Below are 17,087 nucleotides of genomic sequence, written 5' to 3'. Positions count from 1 at the left end.
GACTGAATTTGGGCTTATGGACAAAACACTGTGCTACTTTTGACTGAGAATCCCTTCCAGAGCCACGTGGTTGCGATGGAACCGAGACATGAATGGATCCTGTCTACATGGGCAATGCTTAGATGCTCAGTGTGCTTCGAATGCATGATGCTACCTTGCAGCACCATTTGTATTTTGCATACTGTTCTATACTTCCATCACAATGCTAATAAAATGGTTTGCTAAAAAGACAGGAATAAACTGAAACTAGAACTGATGAGAGCAGTTCACACAGCAATAGGGGTCTCAGCCTGACCTACCTATATGCAACCCCACGACCCCCTCTTCCTTCTGCCTGCACCATTTGTTCACTCCATTTTAAACCAATTAACTATAAACACTTGCCGTAACATACTGGGATCACATTGTTCCCAGTGCAGATTTGAAGGGTGTGGAGAGGGCATTATTTATGACCAATGTTCAGCATCCATGATGTACCTGGCTTGGGCTTAGGCAAGTACAGCTACCTGAAGCTCTGTATTCCCCTTACAAAGTATCATCCGCCTCTTATGGGCACAGCAATGGATTATTAGGTGTTTGGTGTCTGTCTGTACAGGAGAGGGTGAGCGTGCCTGAGGGTAATTTTGCTCCCATTTTTTATTGCAAGCATAAGCCTCAAAATAAAAAGAAACAAGCAAAGAAAACAATGCCACCTACATCTGGTGGTTACATGTGTACAATACAAAAAATGTAAAATAAATAAATTAACCACTGCATATACTTTTAGTAAAATAGTGTGAGTGCCTAATAGCAAGCAGATGACGGTCAGACTAATGCAAATCAGTTGGCGCAGCAAAAGGTATTACTGAATCTCAATGCAGGTAATGTGACAAAACTACAAAATAAAAAAGGATGAGCAAAATAAAGAAAAAATGATTGGCAATTACTGGCCGACTAGCCCTGACAATGAAGCTCAAATCTTTTGAGGTAAATTTCTGCTACGCACAGTGCATGAGTACCCAATGGCTGAAGTGGGCTGCCCAATGCTCCATGCTGTATGGAGGACAGAAGCAATAAAGACAGATGAAACAACTGATAAATGAAAAGGGATGACCAAAGGCGAACAGGTGCATGCATTTATTTTTTTACATTTATGGTGGTTTTGATTACATGAAGCTGACAAAACAACTAAAACTGTCTTCTCCAGGCCAGACCTAAAAGCATAAATCAATGTTCTTTATAATATTTATCTATATCGATACTGCTGGCACAACATGATGGTACCCACTCATGATGAAGACCACATAAGAGTTGCCTCCTAAGGGGTCAACACACATTGTTTACACCATGAGGTGCACACAAAAATGTTAACAGGACATATCAGGAACAATAAATATTTGTCCAAAATGTACAAAACACTTCCATATTGATGTGCACTCCCCGGGCATAAACTCTTACATTATTAGTGAGAAGGACAGTATGAATCGCATGTATACTTATGGGAACCATTAGGTTTCATCCTATATACTGCACAACTCAAAGTGCGTAAAACTGTTGCCAACCACCATAAGCTCTCAGGGGAAACAAAATTAGAGGTTTTGCTCTGACAAACGATCTCTAGTCACCAAATTTACTATAACAATTCAAGAAAAGTTCAGGTTCTGCAGAATAAAAGTGCAAATTCCTACACAAAACGCAAAATATTAGTTTGAAACTGAATAAATATCAATGACTGACACGTGAAAGACAAATCATCACACTGGTGGCTTAAAGAATTAACTTTGTAAATCTTCCTACTAGTAGCATGTATACAGGTTTTCATTATTTAAGTAGAACATATATATTTTAAAATACACACTTCTTTTAAATTCATTTTTAAACGGGAAAGACTGAAATGATCTCAAAGAAAATATATGCTTTTAGCCCGGGTAGAATATGGAGTATTAATGAAACCAAGGCACATCTATCCGTGCAGCAGGTCGCATCTTACGTCAAGCGGTGTGCTCTCTTGAGCAGGAGTTTGGTAGCTATTGGACATACTCTAACCTTACTGAGTAAGCTCTACAGAGATACAGATTCCCTAGTCACTGCAAGCCCCCTTACCTTGGGCCGGACATGACGAATGAGGTTCCCCTCCTCTGTGCGCTCCAGATAATCAATCCAGCGCTCGTCCATCATATAATAGAAGTAGACGTCACTTCCGTCCTCGCCTTCCTCGCTCTCTTCTCCTTCATCCTCTCCTCGCACTCCAGAGCGGTCAGACTCTTCCGACTCATCCTCCTCTTCCTCCCCCCAAACAGCCTGAATCTCCGACTCGTCTTCCTCCTCTCTGCCCGTCCCTCTGGAATGTTCCTGCAGAACAAAAAATATAAAAAAATACATCAGATACAAGTGCTAAGGTTTTGATCTGTGCCTTGCCTGAGCAAAGAGCAATGTGAGACCATCTCCTAGACAAGCCAGCAACACTAGGTAATGGGTCTGTTGACCTGAAGGTAGATAAGGGCATCATTGCACTAACAACCTGAGATGCAAGTTCTACAAATGCGGAGTTGTGCACATTCCCAGCACCGATCTTTTAGCATAAGAAGTTGGTGGTTGGTACAAAAGGAGACAAATATTCAAAATCTTGAATCCTAACATTTGCCAGAAAGAAATAATAGTCTTGGCACATGCATTTTGACATCACTATAAATACTTCCACAAAAAGTGATGTGTCAAACTCAAGAACTCATAAGCGCTCCCAGTATATTCACTTGTAAACTATCCTCAGTTCAGACTAATTTGGACGAACTCACTTCATGCTGTTTTGAACCTACAGAGTTCAACTCACCAACCCTGGAAGTAGATGACTGTGTAGGGTGATTGTTGTAAGTAGAAGAGGTTTTAAATGTATGATATATGGCAATAAGTTCAATAACCATGAATTCTTTCTCTCAAATGTTGAAACTGACGACCATGTGAAGCCTAGAAAATTTGTTTTTCAGCCTGATAGCCTTCTCACTAGTCAGTCTCTGTGCATTATTGTGTATTTGAAAAAAACAAAAATGTAAAAGTATCAACATGCATACAACATAAACACACAATTTAATCATCCTCCTTTGTTCAATCAGTACTTCGTACAAGGGAACGTAACAAAATGTTCAGCTATCCACATGAATCATTACATTACAGCTTCAAAACCTCTGACCCATGCAGGCAAGACATGCCTTTAAAACAGATTTGTTAACTTAAATGGAAAGTTTGTATTCCTTTTAGTAGAGGCAGAAACACCAAATAGTATACTAGAGTAGACAACCCTGGCTGCCTTGAACAAACATCTTCCGATCTAAAAGAAAATGGTCTCAAGCCACAGTAAACACTGAAACATAAAAACATAAGTAGCAGCTTCTGTGAATTATGGTCCAATAACATTAAATATTATTCTGCAGGAGCCGGAAAAACCTAAAAAATTAATATGTCTCTCAAAACCAAAGCGATTTAAGCAATGGAGGGTAAATATTTCGAGTGATGATAAAACCACAGATCAGGTGCATGCTCTACTAATTTTAAACTGAGCTTTGTGAATCATCAGCGCTACCCTGAAGAGAAACCTGTGAGAATAGTTCACACCGCCCTCACCTGCCTCGGTTGCAACCCGGATACAACTCGGTGGTGCTGGAGGAGTCCTTCTACACTCAACTTGGCATTCACACAACTGAAGATATAACATGACCACTAAACACACACACATCACAGGAACAATAAGACCTCTGATGCACATGAACAGGACCCATTAGGGTTAGGGGAGGGCATCTCAATAGGAAACAATGGGCAAGTACAAATAATACTTAGATAATAAGGCCAGTGGGGGGGAATGCCAGATTACGGAGCCATAAGAAGTACCATCATCTGGTCAAAAGCGGTCAAGGAGAATATTGAATCCACTAGAACAATGGGATGAGCTTGTTTCTACTGAACAGAACATGTGTTCAAAGCACTACGGTACACAGGCACCTACAGGTTGGACAATGCAGTATCATTCAAGACTGCTGAAACACGGCCCAAAGAGCGGAGATGTAACAGCAGTTAATACTTGTATTTTTAATTGCATTCAGCGTGTGTGGTGCTTAATGTTTACTGAATGCAGCTCTGCCGACACAGCAGTGGCCTTTCAGGACGGCAAGTCAACCAGTGCATGTGGCAGTGCCACAAGGACTTCTCTTCTTGCCAGTCACTCCAATCCTCTGCTACTTCTTCCTGACTCCTGGGTCTCTCCCACCGTTGACCATTCTTCAATGTCCCTCCACCAATTCATAATAAATGACGCTTGTTGTTATTATACCATCTCAGTGAAGTCTTCCTTCTACTGGCATATTAATAGTGGGTGAAGTGAGGGGAACACTGGCAGGGACCTTTCTTGGATTGGAGAGCAGAAAGGAGGCTTTTACCACAAATCCAATATCAGCTGGGCTTGGAGGACTCATAGTAGTCACTGTTAACGGTGCAGAAGCTCTTAAGGAGTTAAAAGGTTTTGCAAGTCACCTTAAGAAATGCTTTCATAACACGAGGAGAGCACTGACTCATAGCATGGTTCCTTTCAAAGTTAAATTACAGTTTCTGCAAAATGAAGAGCAGATCAGACATACTTTCCTCCCACTCTGTAACCAAACATATGCAAAACATACGCTAACTGGAGGTTATCTCACTTCAGCTCTCTAACCTCAATGAGTGACTGTCAGGCAGAACAGTTTACATGGCATGGCTGTCTCGGATGTGTGCTACAGTTTTTAAAGAAGACAACAGTGGGCCGAACTAGGGGAGTGCTTGCAGAGAAGGGACCTGTCAAATAAAAACACAGGGGCTGATTTGTTTCATCATCAACAAAGGAGGTGGACCAGCTGCACGGTAGAAGCGCATATGAATTTATGGGGAATTTATAGGATCGACTTATAAAGTGCAGTCAAGATGCAAAGATTCTAAATTTACAATTAACATGGGTGGAAGCTCACTGCAATAAATCTTTAAACAAGGTGACAAGTGCACAAATAAAATGACTCTTCTGCAGCTCAGTGTGGCGCTGGATAGGACAGGATTCTAGATTTACACCAGGCACTTCAAAAACTTTAGTCGCAGAATTTCACTCCTGGTGCCCATGTTATACTACATGAAACTTATGTCCATGCTTTCGGGACAGTAAATCACTTAAATCGGTTATGATATTGGAATGCTTGTCCATTCCCCATGGTTTAAGTACAATCAGAAAATGAAGAGGCAGCCAGGAGGACACTGCCTGAGTTACCCCATACATCAAGGTACCAGTTGTAGCACCTACGCTTGGGTGTTCATTACTTTACAGAGAGCAGCCTTTTTTCACCTCATTTCGTTTTGATGTTCTCCTAAATGTGATGTAAGTAAATGTAGGAGATGTTTCAAGATTGTTCTGGAAATGGCCATAGGCAAATGTAATTTTGAGAATTCAAGAGGTGTGCATGGATTCAGGACCACCAGCTTGAACCAACCAGAAGGCAGCATTTCATCTCTTCTCAGTTGGTTTGTTAACGCAGTGGTGCTCTAGTTGAGCTTGGCCTTGATCTTTCTTATAATTACCCAGCTAATAATGTAAAAATGTGCTACTGTGGATCAAGGTACAAAGGTGCAGTAGCCTTCACTAGCAATGTACCTCCTTCAACATTCATACCAAGACCACGGAGCTCTGTGAAGCTCTTGAATAGGTTGAAATTGTGTTCAAATCGCCAGCAGGATTGTGTGTGTTGATTTGCACAGGAATGAAAGTTTACGCTACAATGAAGTAGAGGACAAAGTAGTTTAAAGTAAATGCAGAACAAGAGGGTGGTCACAAGTCACAAGATTCATAGAGGTGTGTATAAAGATGCAATAAGGGGAGCTGGACATTCCAGACCATACTCCGCTGGAGAGCTGGATGACGCACAAACCAACAAGGCAGTCTCTCGTCTGTACCGCACCGTAATAAACAACACGCTGGATAACCTGGAGAAAGTACTGGAGAAGTGAGAGGCAGAGGTGGGCACCGCAGAGAAGTGGTCTGGGAAGCGGCACTGATGCACCCCAGATGGGCTGCTATCAAGGCCCGGCTCCACCTGACGCAGTTCAAAACCTCCTTAGGTCCTACTATAATGAAGCCCACCTCCATAAAATGGGAAGGACAGAGTCTGATGTGCCTTCACTGCAGCACAAATGAGGGAACCTTCCTCCATACGGTGTGTGGGGTTGTTAGGTGATAACACAACGTTGGGCGTCAACTCAACAAATTGGAAGACATGGTGGGGGTTGCCATTCCCAAGACGTCCCAATTGATTATACTAGGTAAACCCAATGATGGGGAATCCCAAGGAAACAATTACAGTTTGTATACTGGGTTTGTCATCATCAAGCGGGACCTGGGATTCTGTGTGTATGCAAGAAGATATTGTACATGTACTACTGCCTACTCTGTAAATTCAAACAAATATTGTAAAAAAAAAAAATAAATAATTATGCAGTCAGATGGTCTGGGTTCTTGATTTGTTTTACGCCACCTACAGGGTCAGTAGGTTTTCTCTGATCTAACATGGTTATATTCCTACCCTTATGCAGAGTCCCTTCTGGTCAGATCTCAGTAACAGGCATTATTCATGTGGCAATTAGTAACAAAAGAACATAATGAAAGGTGTTCTTTGCAATGCCATGAACATTCTTGGATTTTGCACGTCCCACAGAACTTGTCTAACAAGATGGACTGCAAAGTTTTCAACAGCTGCATTTTGCTTACTGACACTGTATTTCATTATCATAAGTTGTAAGCATGTTATCTGTTTTTTGTATGTTCTCTTTTTTCTTTTGCAACAGTTGCATAGATGTGAATCACTTTTATATAAGTCCTGAGAAACAAAATTCATTCACACCCACACCACCTTGGTACCACCCCATGTTACTGTTTTCTGCAGATTCCTAGGTCTAGAAGTAGCTGGTGTTTTTGGAATATGAAGAGTCACACTAGGCAGCTCTTTGCCAAAACATGTATGGTCACACTCACAAAATACAGGAGGCAGCTTTTGTCTGTCATTTATCCAGTGTGCTCTTTTGGTGCGATTCCTTTCTAGCGATTTTCTCACTTACCATTACAGTATTTGCAGTCTTTAGTTTTTGTTTTGTTTGGGGAGGCGATGCAGCTGTTCTTGCAAGTGCAATAGGTAGGCTTTTGGGTCTTTAGGAGCCTGCCTCAGTTGAGGCGCTCCCTGGCAGATGTACCTGAGCACTTGCCACTGGCGAACTTACTTTCACAGTATTCCTCCAACGAGCACAAATAAAAGAAAGCCATATGCCAGAAAATGATTAAAAGAACGTGAGGAAAACTGTGAAACTACAAGTAACATAAGGTCACTCACGATATCAACAGACAAATGGCCACACCTACAGAGAAAGCATCCTCTATGTGTGCAGTGAACACAATTTTAATGAGTCTTCTCTCACTGCAGCATCTGCAGTGGCCGAGCCTGTGGCTCTACAGAGAATGTGAAGAGTGTACCAGTTAGCAAACAGAAGAGAACCTGCAGGCTGGGAGGGTTTCATCAAACTATGTTTCAGTAATGTGTAAAACATTACGATGGCTTGCATTTAATTAAATTGCAAATGCCAGAGGTGTGAGCTGACACAGGCAGTGCATTAATAGAGGTTATCACACCAGAAAATGTTGGTTCATTATGTAAGATGCTCCCCAGCTCATCGAAATCTGTTCTCTTTGCAAGAGAGTATTCAAGGACAGAGGTTATGTAAGGTATCATTGACCGGTTGGTGTTTGGATTGACTATGATGAAGGGAGCATGGGCGCTACGTAAGTATGGGTTCACCCAGGTTGTATGAAGAGAAGCAGGATACGGACACAAAACTTGCTGGTTGAGGGCCTGCTCTTGCAGCGAATCCTGCTCAATATATCAAATACTTAAAGAGTCATCTTACACCTGTGAATGTGTGATTCTATTTTTACAGGCCAGGACAAAACCGTGACAACTACTGGCACAAAAGCTAACCAGGCCACAGACTTTGGACATCTCTCTAAAAAAACGAAACTGGGTCCTGCTCTGATAATTCGATGTAGGAGGCAATCAGTGTATAACGGTTGGTTGCATGAGTGCGGGAAGAAAATGATGGAGGTCAGAAAACCCCTTTAAGCAACAGGAAGTCAGTAGGAATGGTTCCCAGAGCTCCTGAAACACACTGCACGGGTTAGACGGGTCAATGTGATTACTCAGTGTGCAATACATTTGAACTCTTATACGTGAAAGTGGCTTGTGTGTACAGTCTATATATTGTTATTATAATATAATTTCTATATCAACATACTAAGGCAACAGTGACTCCTCAGTAGCACGTCCCTTACAATGATAGGGTTGTATTGTGGATAATTGTGGTGCTCAAACACTAGAACACATCTGTTGCCAGGATGTGTAATCTGGAAACCGGAAACCCAGACCAGTCAATATTGAAATACTATAACAGTGGACCACACAATATGAATGTTTATATATCCTACCCTTGATTTAGTACCTTATATGTCCATAAATATATTTCCATTGTCTTGTATTCAAACAACTCAAAAGAAACAAATACTCAAACAGATTTTAGACATCCAGGTGTAAATTACCTTTTCTTTTTACTATATCCAAATTTTACAAAATATTCACAATTATTTATGCATATTACTTTTACGAGTTCATGTAAACACATTCAGAACCAATATTTGTGAAACATTTTAAGGACACATTTCTAATGCTTCATTGCTTCAATTAGCATCACTGTTGATTTTTCAAAAACCATCCTAACCTATTTCTTCATAGATGATGCCAACCATCCAGGTCTGCTTTCTTATGGATGATTCCGGCTGACACGTTTCATCCCATTACAGGACTTCAAGGCTTGCTCCTGGTATTAAATACTTGACAGAGAAAACAGCCACTCGTACTTGGGCTAGAGTAGATAAAGTGTACGTTCCAATAAGATACAAGATGATTAGTTTTGTTTCCAAAGGAAAAACGATTGTCACTTACTCCACTACCAATATATAATTTAGAAATTGTGATCGATGTATACGTATTAAATCTGTGTCTGGAAACCTAATTTCTATTTTGCCCATCCTATGTTATCAGTGTTTGTAATGCACACATCAACCACACAGGTATACGGCTGCAAAGCATGAAAGGCACTTACAGGAGCCAGACCACCACAGAGGTAAATAAACATTCAGGTCTTTAAGTCAAGAAGAGAAAGGGCAGAACAGATGAATAAGGGAAGCATGTTCCAGGTTTGCGGCTAGATAGGAGAAGTGAACCCAGGTCTCAGCTGGTGGAAGCGAGATGTGTGAGCCAGCAAGATGAAAGCAGACTGCAAGTGGAACATGGAAGTGAATTCTATTACTAAGGTAGGGCAGTCCAAGAATATGCAGAGCCTTGTAAGTATGATGGAGAGGTTTGAAAAGGAGCATACTTTCGGACAGCAAGCCAGTGTAGGGTTTGCAGATGATTAGAGACTGTGAGGCACAATGATGAAGAATTAGTACTAGTCTGGCTTCCTCGTTCTGACCCCCCGGTAGCCTCATGAGGAGGTTGCCCGAGATGCCAATGTAGAGGATTTTATCACGACCGAGTCCGCCAGTAAAAAGTGCATGGATCACTGTCTTTCTTGAGTCCTGTGTTAACCACTTGAATATTTTTTAAACACTTTGAGGACGCTGAAACCACGGCTACCTGGTTTGTCACTGCAAGATGGATGTTGACAATAACGTATAAGCTCCTAGCACAGTGGTTCCAAACCTTTTGAATTCTGTGGACCCCCACTTTATCATTATTGGAACCCAGGGACCCCCATTGAATCATTATTAGAATCCGGGGACCCCCTCTGAGTCATTACTGAAAGCTGGGGACCTAATCTGTTAATATTATTTACAGATTAGGTCACGGACCCCCTGAGGAGGCTTCGCGGACCCCCAGGGGTCCCCGGACCACAGGTTGGGACCACTGTCCTAGCAGATTGAACTGTCTGCGGAGGTGGCTCCAGAACTACAAGAGATGAGCGATTGGAACGGAGAGTTGTCTCGTTCCCTAGCGGGGCTGCTTCAGTGTTGCCAACTTCACGTTTGGGGCAGACACTGCTTATCCAACTGGCGACTGCAGTCCTGCAATGGGTAAAGTTAGCTTGGGTACTAAGTGCCTTCAAAAAGCAAGCAGGCCAACTCTGTGTCGTCCGCGTAAGAAATTATACTGGTGCTGAAGAATCTGATAGGGCACAATGTAAATATTAAAAAGTATGGGGCCCGGGGAAGACTCCTCAGATACGCCACATACAATGTTGACCAAATTAGATTGAAAACTGGGGCGAGAAACAGCTTGGGCCTGGTGAGAGTGGAGAAACTGGAACCACTGAAGGTTGTTTGGCAAATACTTACGACGAAAGTTGAGATTTACAGTTGATAAACAGGCCCTACCCTCCTGCTGCGTGAAGGTATGGGCTCAGTCTACTGTGTCATATACTAGTTAAACAAACAGAAGTTCTCTGCTGCGTCAAGACAAGGGCAATATATCCTGTATAGCTTTAAGTTTCCTAGATCATTCCATTCAGAAATAGAAGTAATCACTCCCAACGTTTCTAGCATCTTTCATCATTATTTACACCCTGTTCCTCAGACCTACCGTCTTACTTTTAGAAAGAACCATTTATATTAAGACCAAACATAACAAGGCCAATTGATATCAATTTGTAACATGCGACATTGCAACACGCATCGTCCTTTAGCCCCAGTTACAGAGATTTACGACACCTCAAAGCTCAGGAGGGGAAGAAAAAAAAAAAGGATATGTACAAGAGGATATGGGGGGTGGGGGGGAGAGAAAACAAAGAAAGAGAACAGGGGGAAAAGTGGTTAAAGTAAAAGAAGAGTAGAAAAGCAGCATTCTAGCCGGAGAGAGAACCTGGGAGCTGACAGAATGCTTCCTGCTGCTGTCTACAAAGTGTCTAGAGCTGGACCTCTACAGAAGTGCCTGCCAAACTAGATGCATTTACCTGTGCGCTCTCAGCTGAGACAGTACGAGGGAAGGAGGGAGTGCTGCAGGCCATCAGTGGTAGAGCAGGAGCCCTCCAGAAGGAAGTGAAAGCTTAGTCCTAATACATTCCTAAAGTGGCTTCAAGTGCCCAAGACCGTTTTGCCTAGCTGGCTACTCTGATACTCTGTGCTACAGCCCTTTCACTGTATAGGTTGACTATAATAGCACTGTGACGATTAGGTATTCAGGCAGGACAGTAAAGCTACCTATTTCCTTCTCACTGCCTCCAGTTACCCTGGATTGTGGCTGCCCAAGAAAAAAATATCCCTTTTGGCGGCTTTATCCGGTAACGTCGTTGGAAACACCCTAAATCAGCATAGTCTTCCAAACATGCAATTTACTACCTATCTTGTGAGACGACAACACTGGTATGCTACTTAACTCACTCTCTCATCCCAGTAGCTCTTTAAGATGACTAAGCTGAACATTCCTATCACACAACCTAACATGGTTTTCCATCAGATATTTGGTGTGATCCCTTCCCTTCTTATTCATTCATCTATTTAATATACAGCAAAAAATACTGCTGATATGTGTTATTTAAATCTATGTAAATAGATACATTCATGGATTTCTTCATCAAAACCAAAAACAGGAAGGTTAGCTAACAGAAATCTTGTGCTCACAATTAAATTTGCTATTAAATAATGTCAATAAAACAGGATCAACATTAAAAAAAATGCACAAATTCAGTGCTTTACCTAACGGGGTCTTGCTAAAACTACATGTGGGCATCAGCTGCTACAGCACAACTGCTAAAGATGCCTAATCTTTATTTGTTGAGATAAATTCATTCTACAATCTTCCTTTAATCAGTCACAAAACTAAGACACCCGAGTTTGAATCTGGAGCCTCAGTAATTTGATATTAAAGGATGACGCATAACTGCACAATGAACTAGGAGTATGTGTTATTCTATTTTTATTTACTGCGCAAAACAATAGGTCAATGCACTGCATCATGAGGAGTGTTCCTAACACCAAGCATCCCACATGTTTTCTGGTTTCTCTCTCTTCCCACAGGAGCCATTCTTTTGGTGTTAACTGCAGAAAGCCTGCAATGGTGTGCCTGCAGCTTTCCAACATGGCAGGTCAACAAAAGTGGCGTAGTCTGCAGCCCAATATTGGGGGGATGAACTGCTAGGATGTGTGCAGGCCCTTCCAGCTCTAAAGGTGGAGCAAGTGCCATTAGAAATCCTGTCCTGCTGGCTCTGCCTTGAAAATCTTGATTCCTGGTCAATCCCTCTAGTGTCATAACAATAAGAAACCAAACTTTTTTTTCAAATTCTGTCTTACACACATATCTGTCCAAACCAATAGGTCTGAGCGCTGCTATGTTTGCGAGATACATTACATTTCACTTTTTCTGTCCTACTCGGAATTTACATTCACTTATAAATACATGTATTAAATAATACCTTTCTGCATCACTTTCCTTATTTAACTGTTACAGATGTATTTAAGTGAATATCCTAAAAATGTTTCAGAGATATACACAAATAGAAAAAACTGTGAGATGTGTGCCTGGACCATGTTTATTAACATGTTGTTAACCTTCTGTTGTGTGTTTTGTTTTTTAAGTATACCTGTGCTTGTATTCCACTTTTTAAAAATGAATAATACAACTGTTTCAAAATATCACTTCTCCTTGGTTTTTGCTTTTCTGGGTAACTTCTTTTGAGGGATAGATATATTGTCCTATTTGTGACTGATCTTAGATGTTATCTTTCTCAGCCAAGTAATAATTTTCAGTCCCCAATCAGAACAAATGCGTGCTGAGCAGCTTTTTGATAAAAAAAAAAAAAAAAAAAAAAAAATGCAGTATGCCCTTCTGGCAAGTGTACCTCATGTGCATTTCAAATATGATAACTATTCTTCAGGGATGCTCCACGAAGCCAGAGTCATACATGCGACCATGGCTCACAGTGGCGAGCACTCCTGCATCTCCCTACTCGCTCCCATAAAGCAATTTAACCAAAACAGGATAAGAGTCGAGTGACACCATGGAGAGGCTAATGTCACACCAGATCATTGACTCCTTTGTGTGCTGAATTGAAAATGACAATGCTCTACTTTCATCTGAGTCTTCAAACTAAAAATAGAATTAACATGGGAGGAACTAATTGTCATTTCAGGCTCATCCGCTCAATTAATGTCACACAATTGAGGATTGCTGTGCGCACACGTCAGGAGTCCATATGCAGCCAGATGGGGTTGTGAATACGAGACATGAGCAAAGAGGAAAGACAGAATTCTTGGTATGGTGATTAAGACGACAAGCAGCAGGAGACAAAAACAGTCCAGATGTACAGCTAGAAACCCTTCCCATGGGGGTGCTGAGAGGCAGTTTAATGTACGATACAAGAACCTGGGGAATTGAGGACACTAGTGGAACTCTTTTAACATAGGAACATAAGAGGGCAAAGAGACCAGTACTACAAGTCTCGGGGAAACTGCTAACAGGAATAACATTCTCAGCAGTAGAAGAAGAGCTTAACGAGTATTCAAGTGCCTGCTCACTGCCAAAGCAAGAAGTGATCATTAACTAATTAAGTCATAAGTTTGAATCCTGGCAAAGCCCCTTCAGCTAGTCATCCCTAGGAAACTGCTAAACAGAATACCATTACACTAAACACTTTAACAGCTCAAACATACTGCACAGGTGTGGTACTAAGCGCTATATAACAAAGCAAGTTGTCACCACTACTACTAATCATATTTTAGTAAAAGACAATAGAAGGAGCCCTATGCACATATCGAGTGGAGCCGAAGCCTGAAGGAGACAAGGACGGAGATTGTGAATAACGGACGAGAGTCATGAAGTTTGGTGCAGAGGATGACCTTCAGTCTACCTATGACCACTAGTGCCACGAAAGGCCCAAGTAGTAAGTGTCAGACACCGATGAACACAAACAAGGAGGCCAAAGGCAGTGTACGAGGCATAAGAAATCTCACAGAAGGGTAAGGTGACCACTGAAGACCTACTATCAGGTCACGAGAGCACGAAAAACAGAGCAAGACACTGGAAAGGGACATGAAACAAGTCATATATAAAGTGAGTAGGCACAGGGACGAGACTTGATGGGTCGCTAGAGAACACCCCAAGCTACTGAGCACTAACATTTAAAATGAGGAAAAGTGGCAGTTATAAGTCACGACAAGCATAGACCTCTGACAAACAGCAGCTAGAGTTAATAAAGAGAGTTACAGTATTAGCAATACACGGTTAGGATGAATGATGGTCTTCTGCATATGCTCTGCAAGAAGCTATTAGCAAAGATGTTAAGAAATTGTATAATTCAGTATAAACGTAAAGAAAAATTCTCCTCCAGTGTCAAGTGAGGGCACCGCTCGAAACAGAGCAACCCCAGTGACTTAAAGGAAAACATACTTTCCATGCTGGTTCTGTGTAGTGGGATAATGAAGACTGAGCGAACATGGACTTCTCCACTGAGTGTGAGGAAGAAGACTGCAAGCATGGACTTCTCCACCGAGTGGGAGGAAGAGGACGATGCAAACATGGACTTCTACACAGAGTATGAGGAAGGAGACTGTGAAAACATGGACGTCACCACTGATCGTGAGGAAGAAGACTGTGCAAAAATTGACATTTCCACTGAGTTTGACAAAAAGCGTGTGCACGTGTGATAAAGAAGACTGTGTAAAGTTGCTAAAAAGGCCAACTACGGTCTACCCCAAATTTCTAGCTTTGATTTGCAAAAGAAATATCTGACAAAGATCTTGCCAGCTATAACAAGTGGTGCTGCTGGTTATTTCTGGGATAACCAACAAGAAGGGCTTTGTTCGAAACATTCCTTGTCATTCAGAAGCTCAACCTCTGGGATATAAAGATCTCAAAAGATACCTTGTCCATAACAGCCACATCTTTTTCAATTCACTGGCTGTTGGTTTTAACTAAGGGGAAGGCAACCATCTGTGAAGAAGACCATATTCTCCAGGATAATGCAATATATCATTTTGTTTTTTACATTCATGGTTATACCTTTCATGGTAACTAAAGGTACATGGCTAATATTACAAAGCAACACAGGAGACGGCTTTCTTGCCACAATCATGTTGAGAATCTTGCATATATTTTATTCACCTGCTGGCCGAACTAATACTTGCTATCATTTTATGTTTAATTAAATACCATATTTTGAAATGACAAAATAGGACGTAATGGCTTCTTTAGTGCATATGGAAGCTGAGAGTAATTGTACTCCTACTAAGTAATTAAGTGGAAAGAGAAATGTGAAGATTTTCTGTTTGTTTTTCTACTAAATAACCAATGTGGTTATGATACAATTTGTAGTGCATCATTTTTTATCTGAAAGTACACAATATCAGCTACCTGTTCGAAATAGATTTCTTTAAGGAAGAATGCATTTTTAGGTAGTGTCAAAGAAACATGTAGATTTTCCAATATCCCATAGCAGTCACACAAAACTCAGAGTGGTGACAAGAAGTCTCAACAGCTGGAAAAGAATAAACTACAACAAGGCAGAACACAGATTCTGTTCCAGACAATCACTATTACAGATTAAGCATGGTCATATCTTTGACAAGCTGGAAACAGTCAGCTTTGAATGGTGGGAATTGGAAGAGCCACAGAGGATGACAAGACTAAGAGAGGATGACAAAAGGCCCAAATAAAAATCTTGAGAGAAAAAACAAAAAAAACAAAATTGCACTCAATGACTGAGGACTGAACTTAAGATATGGGACAACAGGAACAGGGTTGGCTCATACAGACTCTTCTCTGCAGCATCCATTGTATCAAGATGGACCAGCAGGAAAGTTCTGTGCAAAAGGTAAAGCGGAAAATAAAAGCAACCATAAATAATGGATTTGCATCATATGTCTTGTTCTATAAGCAGGGCTGATTTTTTAGGTCGAACACAGCAGCGCGCAAGTGCTGCTCTTCTTGACATGTTGTAATCTATTCAGTGGGCTTTAACCACATCCATCTTACGCCCATCACTTTCATTCACTCTTGTGTCTGTCATTCAAAAGTCCCTTCATGGCGGGTGGCAGGGCCAAGGCATCAAGATGGCAGTCACAGTTTCTTAGTGCTCCGGACCCCTCCGTCATACGCCTTAGGCAGTGCCCATCTTGCCCAGATTCTTGAGCGGGACTGGTGTTGGGGGGACCACATGGCGCCAGGGGAGCATTTGACACAGAGAGCGGACATGAAGTGGGGCAGTGAAGGGCAGGCCGCGCCTAAAATGGCAGCTGGGTGTCACTGACAGGTGCCTCGGAAGGCCCCAGCGAAAGAGTGAAGTGAGTGGCCTCTCCACCTGCCACCAGGATACTGCAGAGGCCGCCTGGCATGAAAGGCAGACTGAGCGGCAGTAAGCGGAGGGTGAAGAGGCGTAGCAAGCGAGAAGCAGTGACGGGCCGGCCCGGGACTGGGGCACCCGGGCCGCACCGTTAGATCCCAGGTCGAAGCAGCCAGGCCAGGCGCGTGCTTGAGGCCCGGGAAGAAGCCTGCTGCTGATCCTAGGCCTGGACTCCGACCCCTTCTGGAGTGCTCCTGGGGCGCTCAGCCGACGGCAGTGCTGTGGCCACAGTGGAGGGATAAAAGGGAATGGCTCCTCCACTTGCCATCAGGACAGTTCTGAGGCCGCCCAGCAAGAAAGGAGGACCGGGCGACTGCAGGCAAAAGGTGAGGAGGTGGCATAGATGGAAAGTGGTGCTGGGCCAGCCCGGGATTGAGGCATCCAGGAGAGATCCAGCCAAGCTGGGTGCGTGTGCAGGCCCTGGGGCGAGGGCCGCTGCTGGTCCTGGATCTGGGCCCTGGCCACTTCTGGACCGCCCCTGGAACCCTGAACCCGGAGTGTGGACAGCAAGCTGGCACGGCTGAAGAGATGGAGTGGCCGCGCCACAGCGAGACGGCCAAAGGCGGTTGGTGCGGCTGCTCCAGGAAATGGCCACAAACTTGGAGACTGACTTGAGTAGGCAGGTCAAGTGAGGCAACGTGGACTGTGCTCTGGGGAAATGCAACCCCTGACCA

The 17,087-nt window shown here is 42.6% G+C and overlaps 1 protein-coding gene across 2 annotated transcripts in view; it reads right to left on the bottom strand.

Annotated features, from left to right (window-relative positions):
- Window positions 1-17,087, bottom strand: part of LOC138249678 (F-box/WD repeat-containing protein 7-like) — a 326,410-nt gene that overhangs the window by 248,558 nt on the left and 60,765 nt on the right. For both annotated transcript variants that reach the window (XM_069203645.1, XM_069203646.1), the window contains exon 3: window positions 2,083-2,331. In XM_069203645.1, coding sequence (XP_069059746.1) covers window positions 2,083-2,331 — 249 coding nt within the window. The remainder of the gene's footprint in view (window positions 1-2,082; window positions 2,332-17,087) is intronic.

The sequence above is a fragment of the Pleurodeles waltl genome, chromosome 8 (genome assembly GCF_031143425.1).
Source record: "Pleurodeles waltl isolate 20211129_DDA chromosome 8, aPleWal1.hap1.20221129, whole genome shotgun sequence".
NCBI lineage: Eukaryota > Metazoa > Chordata > Amphibia > Caudata > Salamandridae > Pleurodeles > Pleurodeles waltl.
The sequence above is the reverse complement of the archived record's forward strand: the minus strand, read 5'-3'. Positions and strand labels throughout refer to the sequence as shown.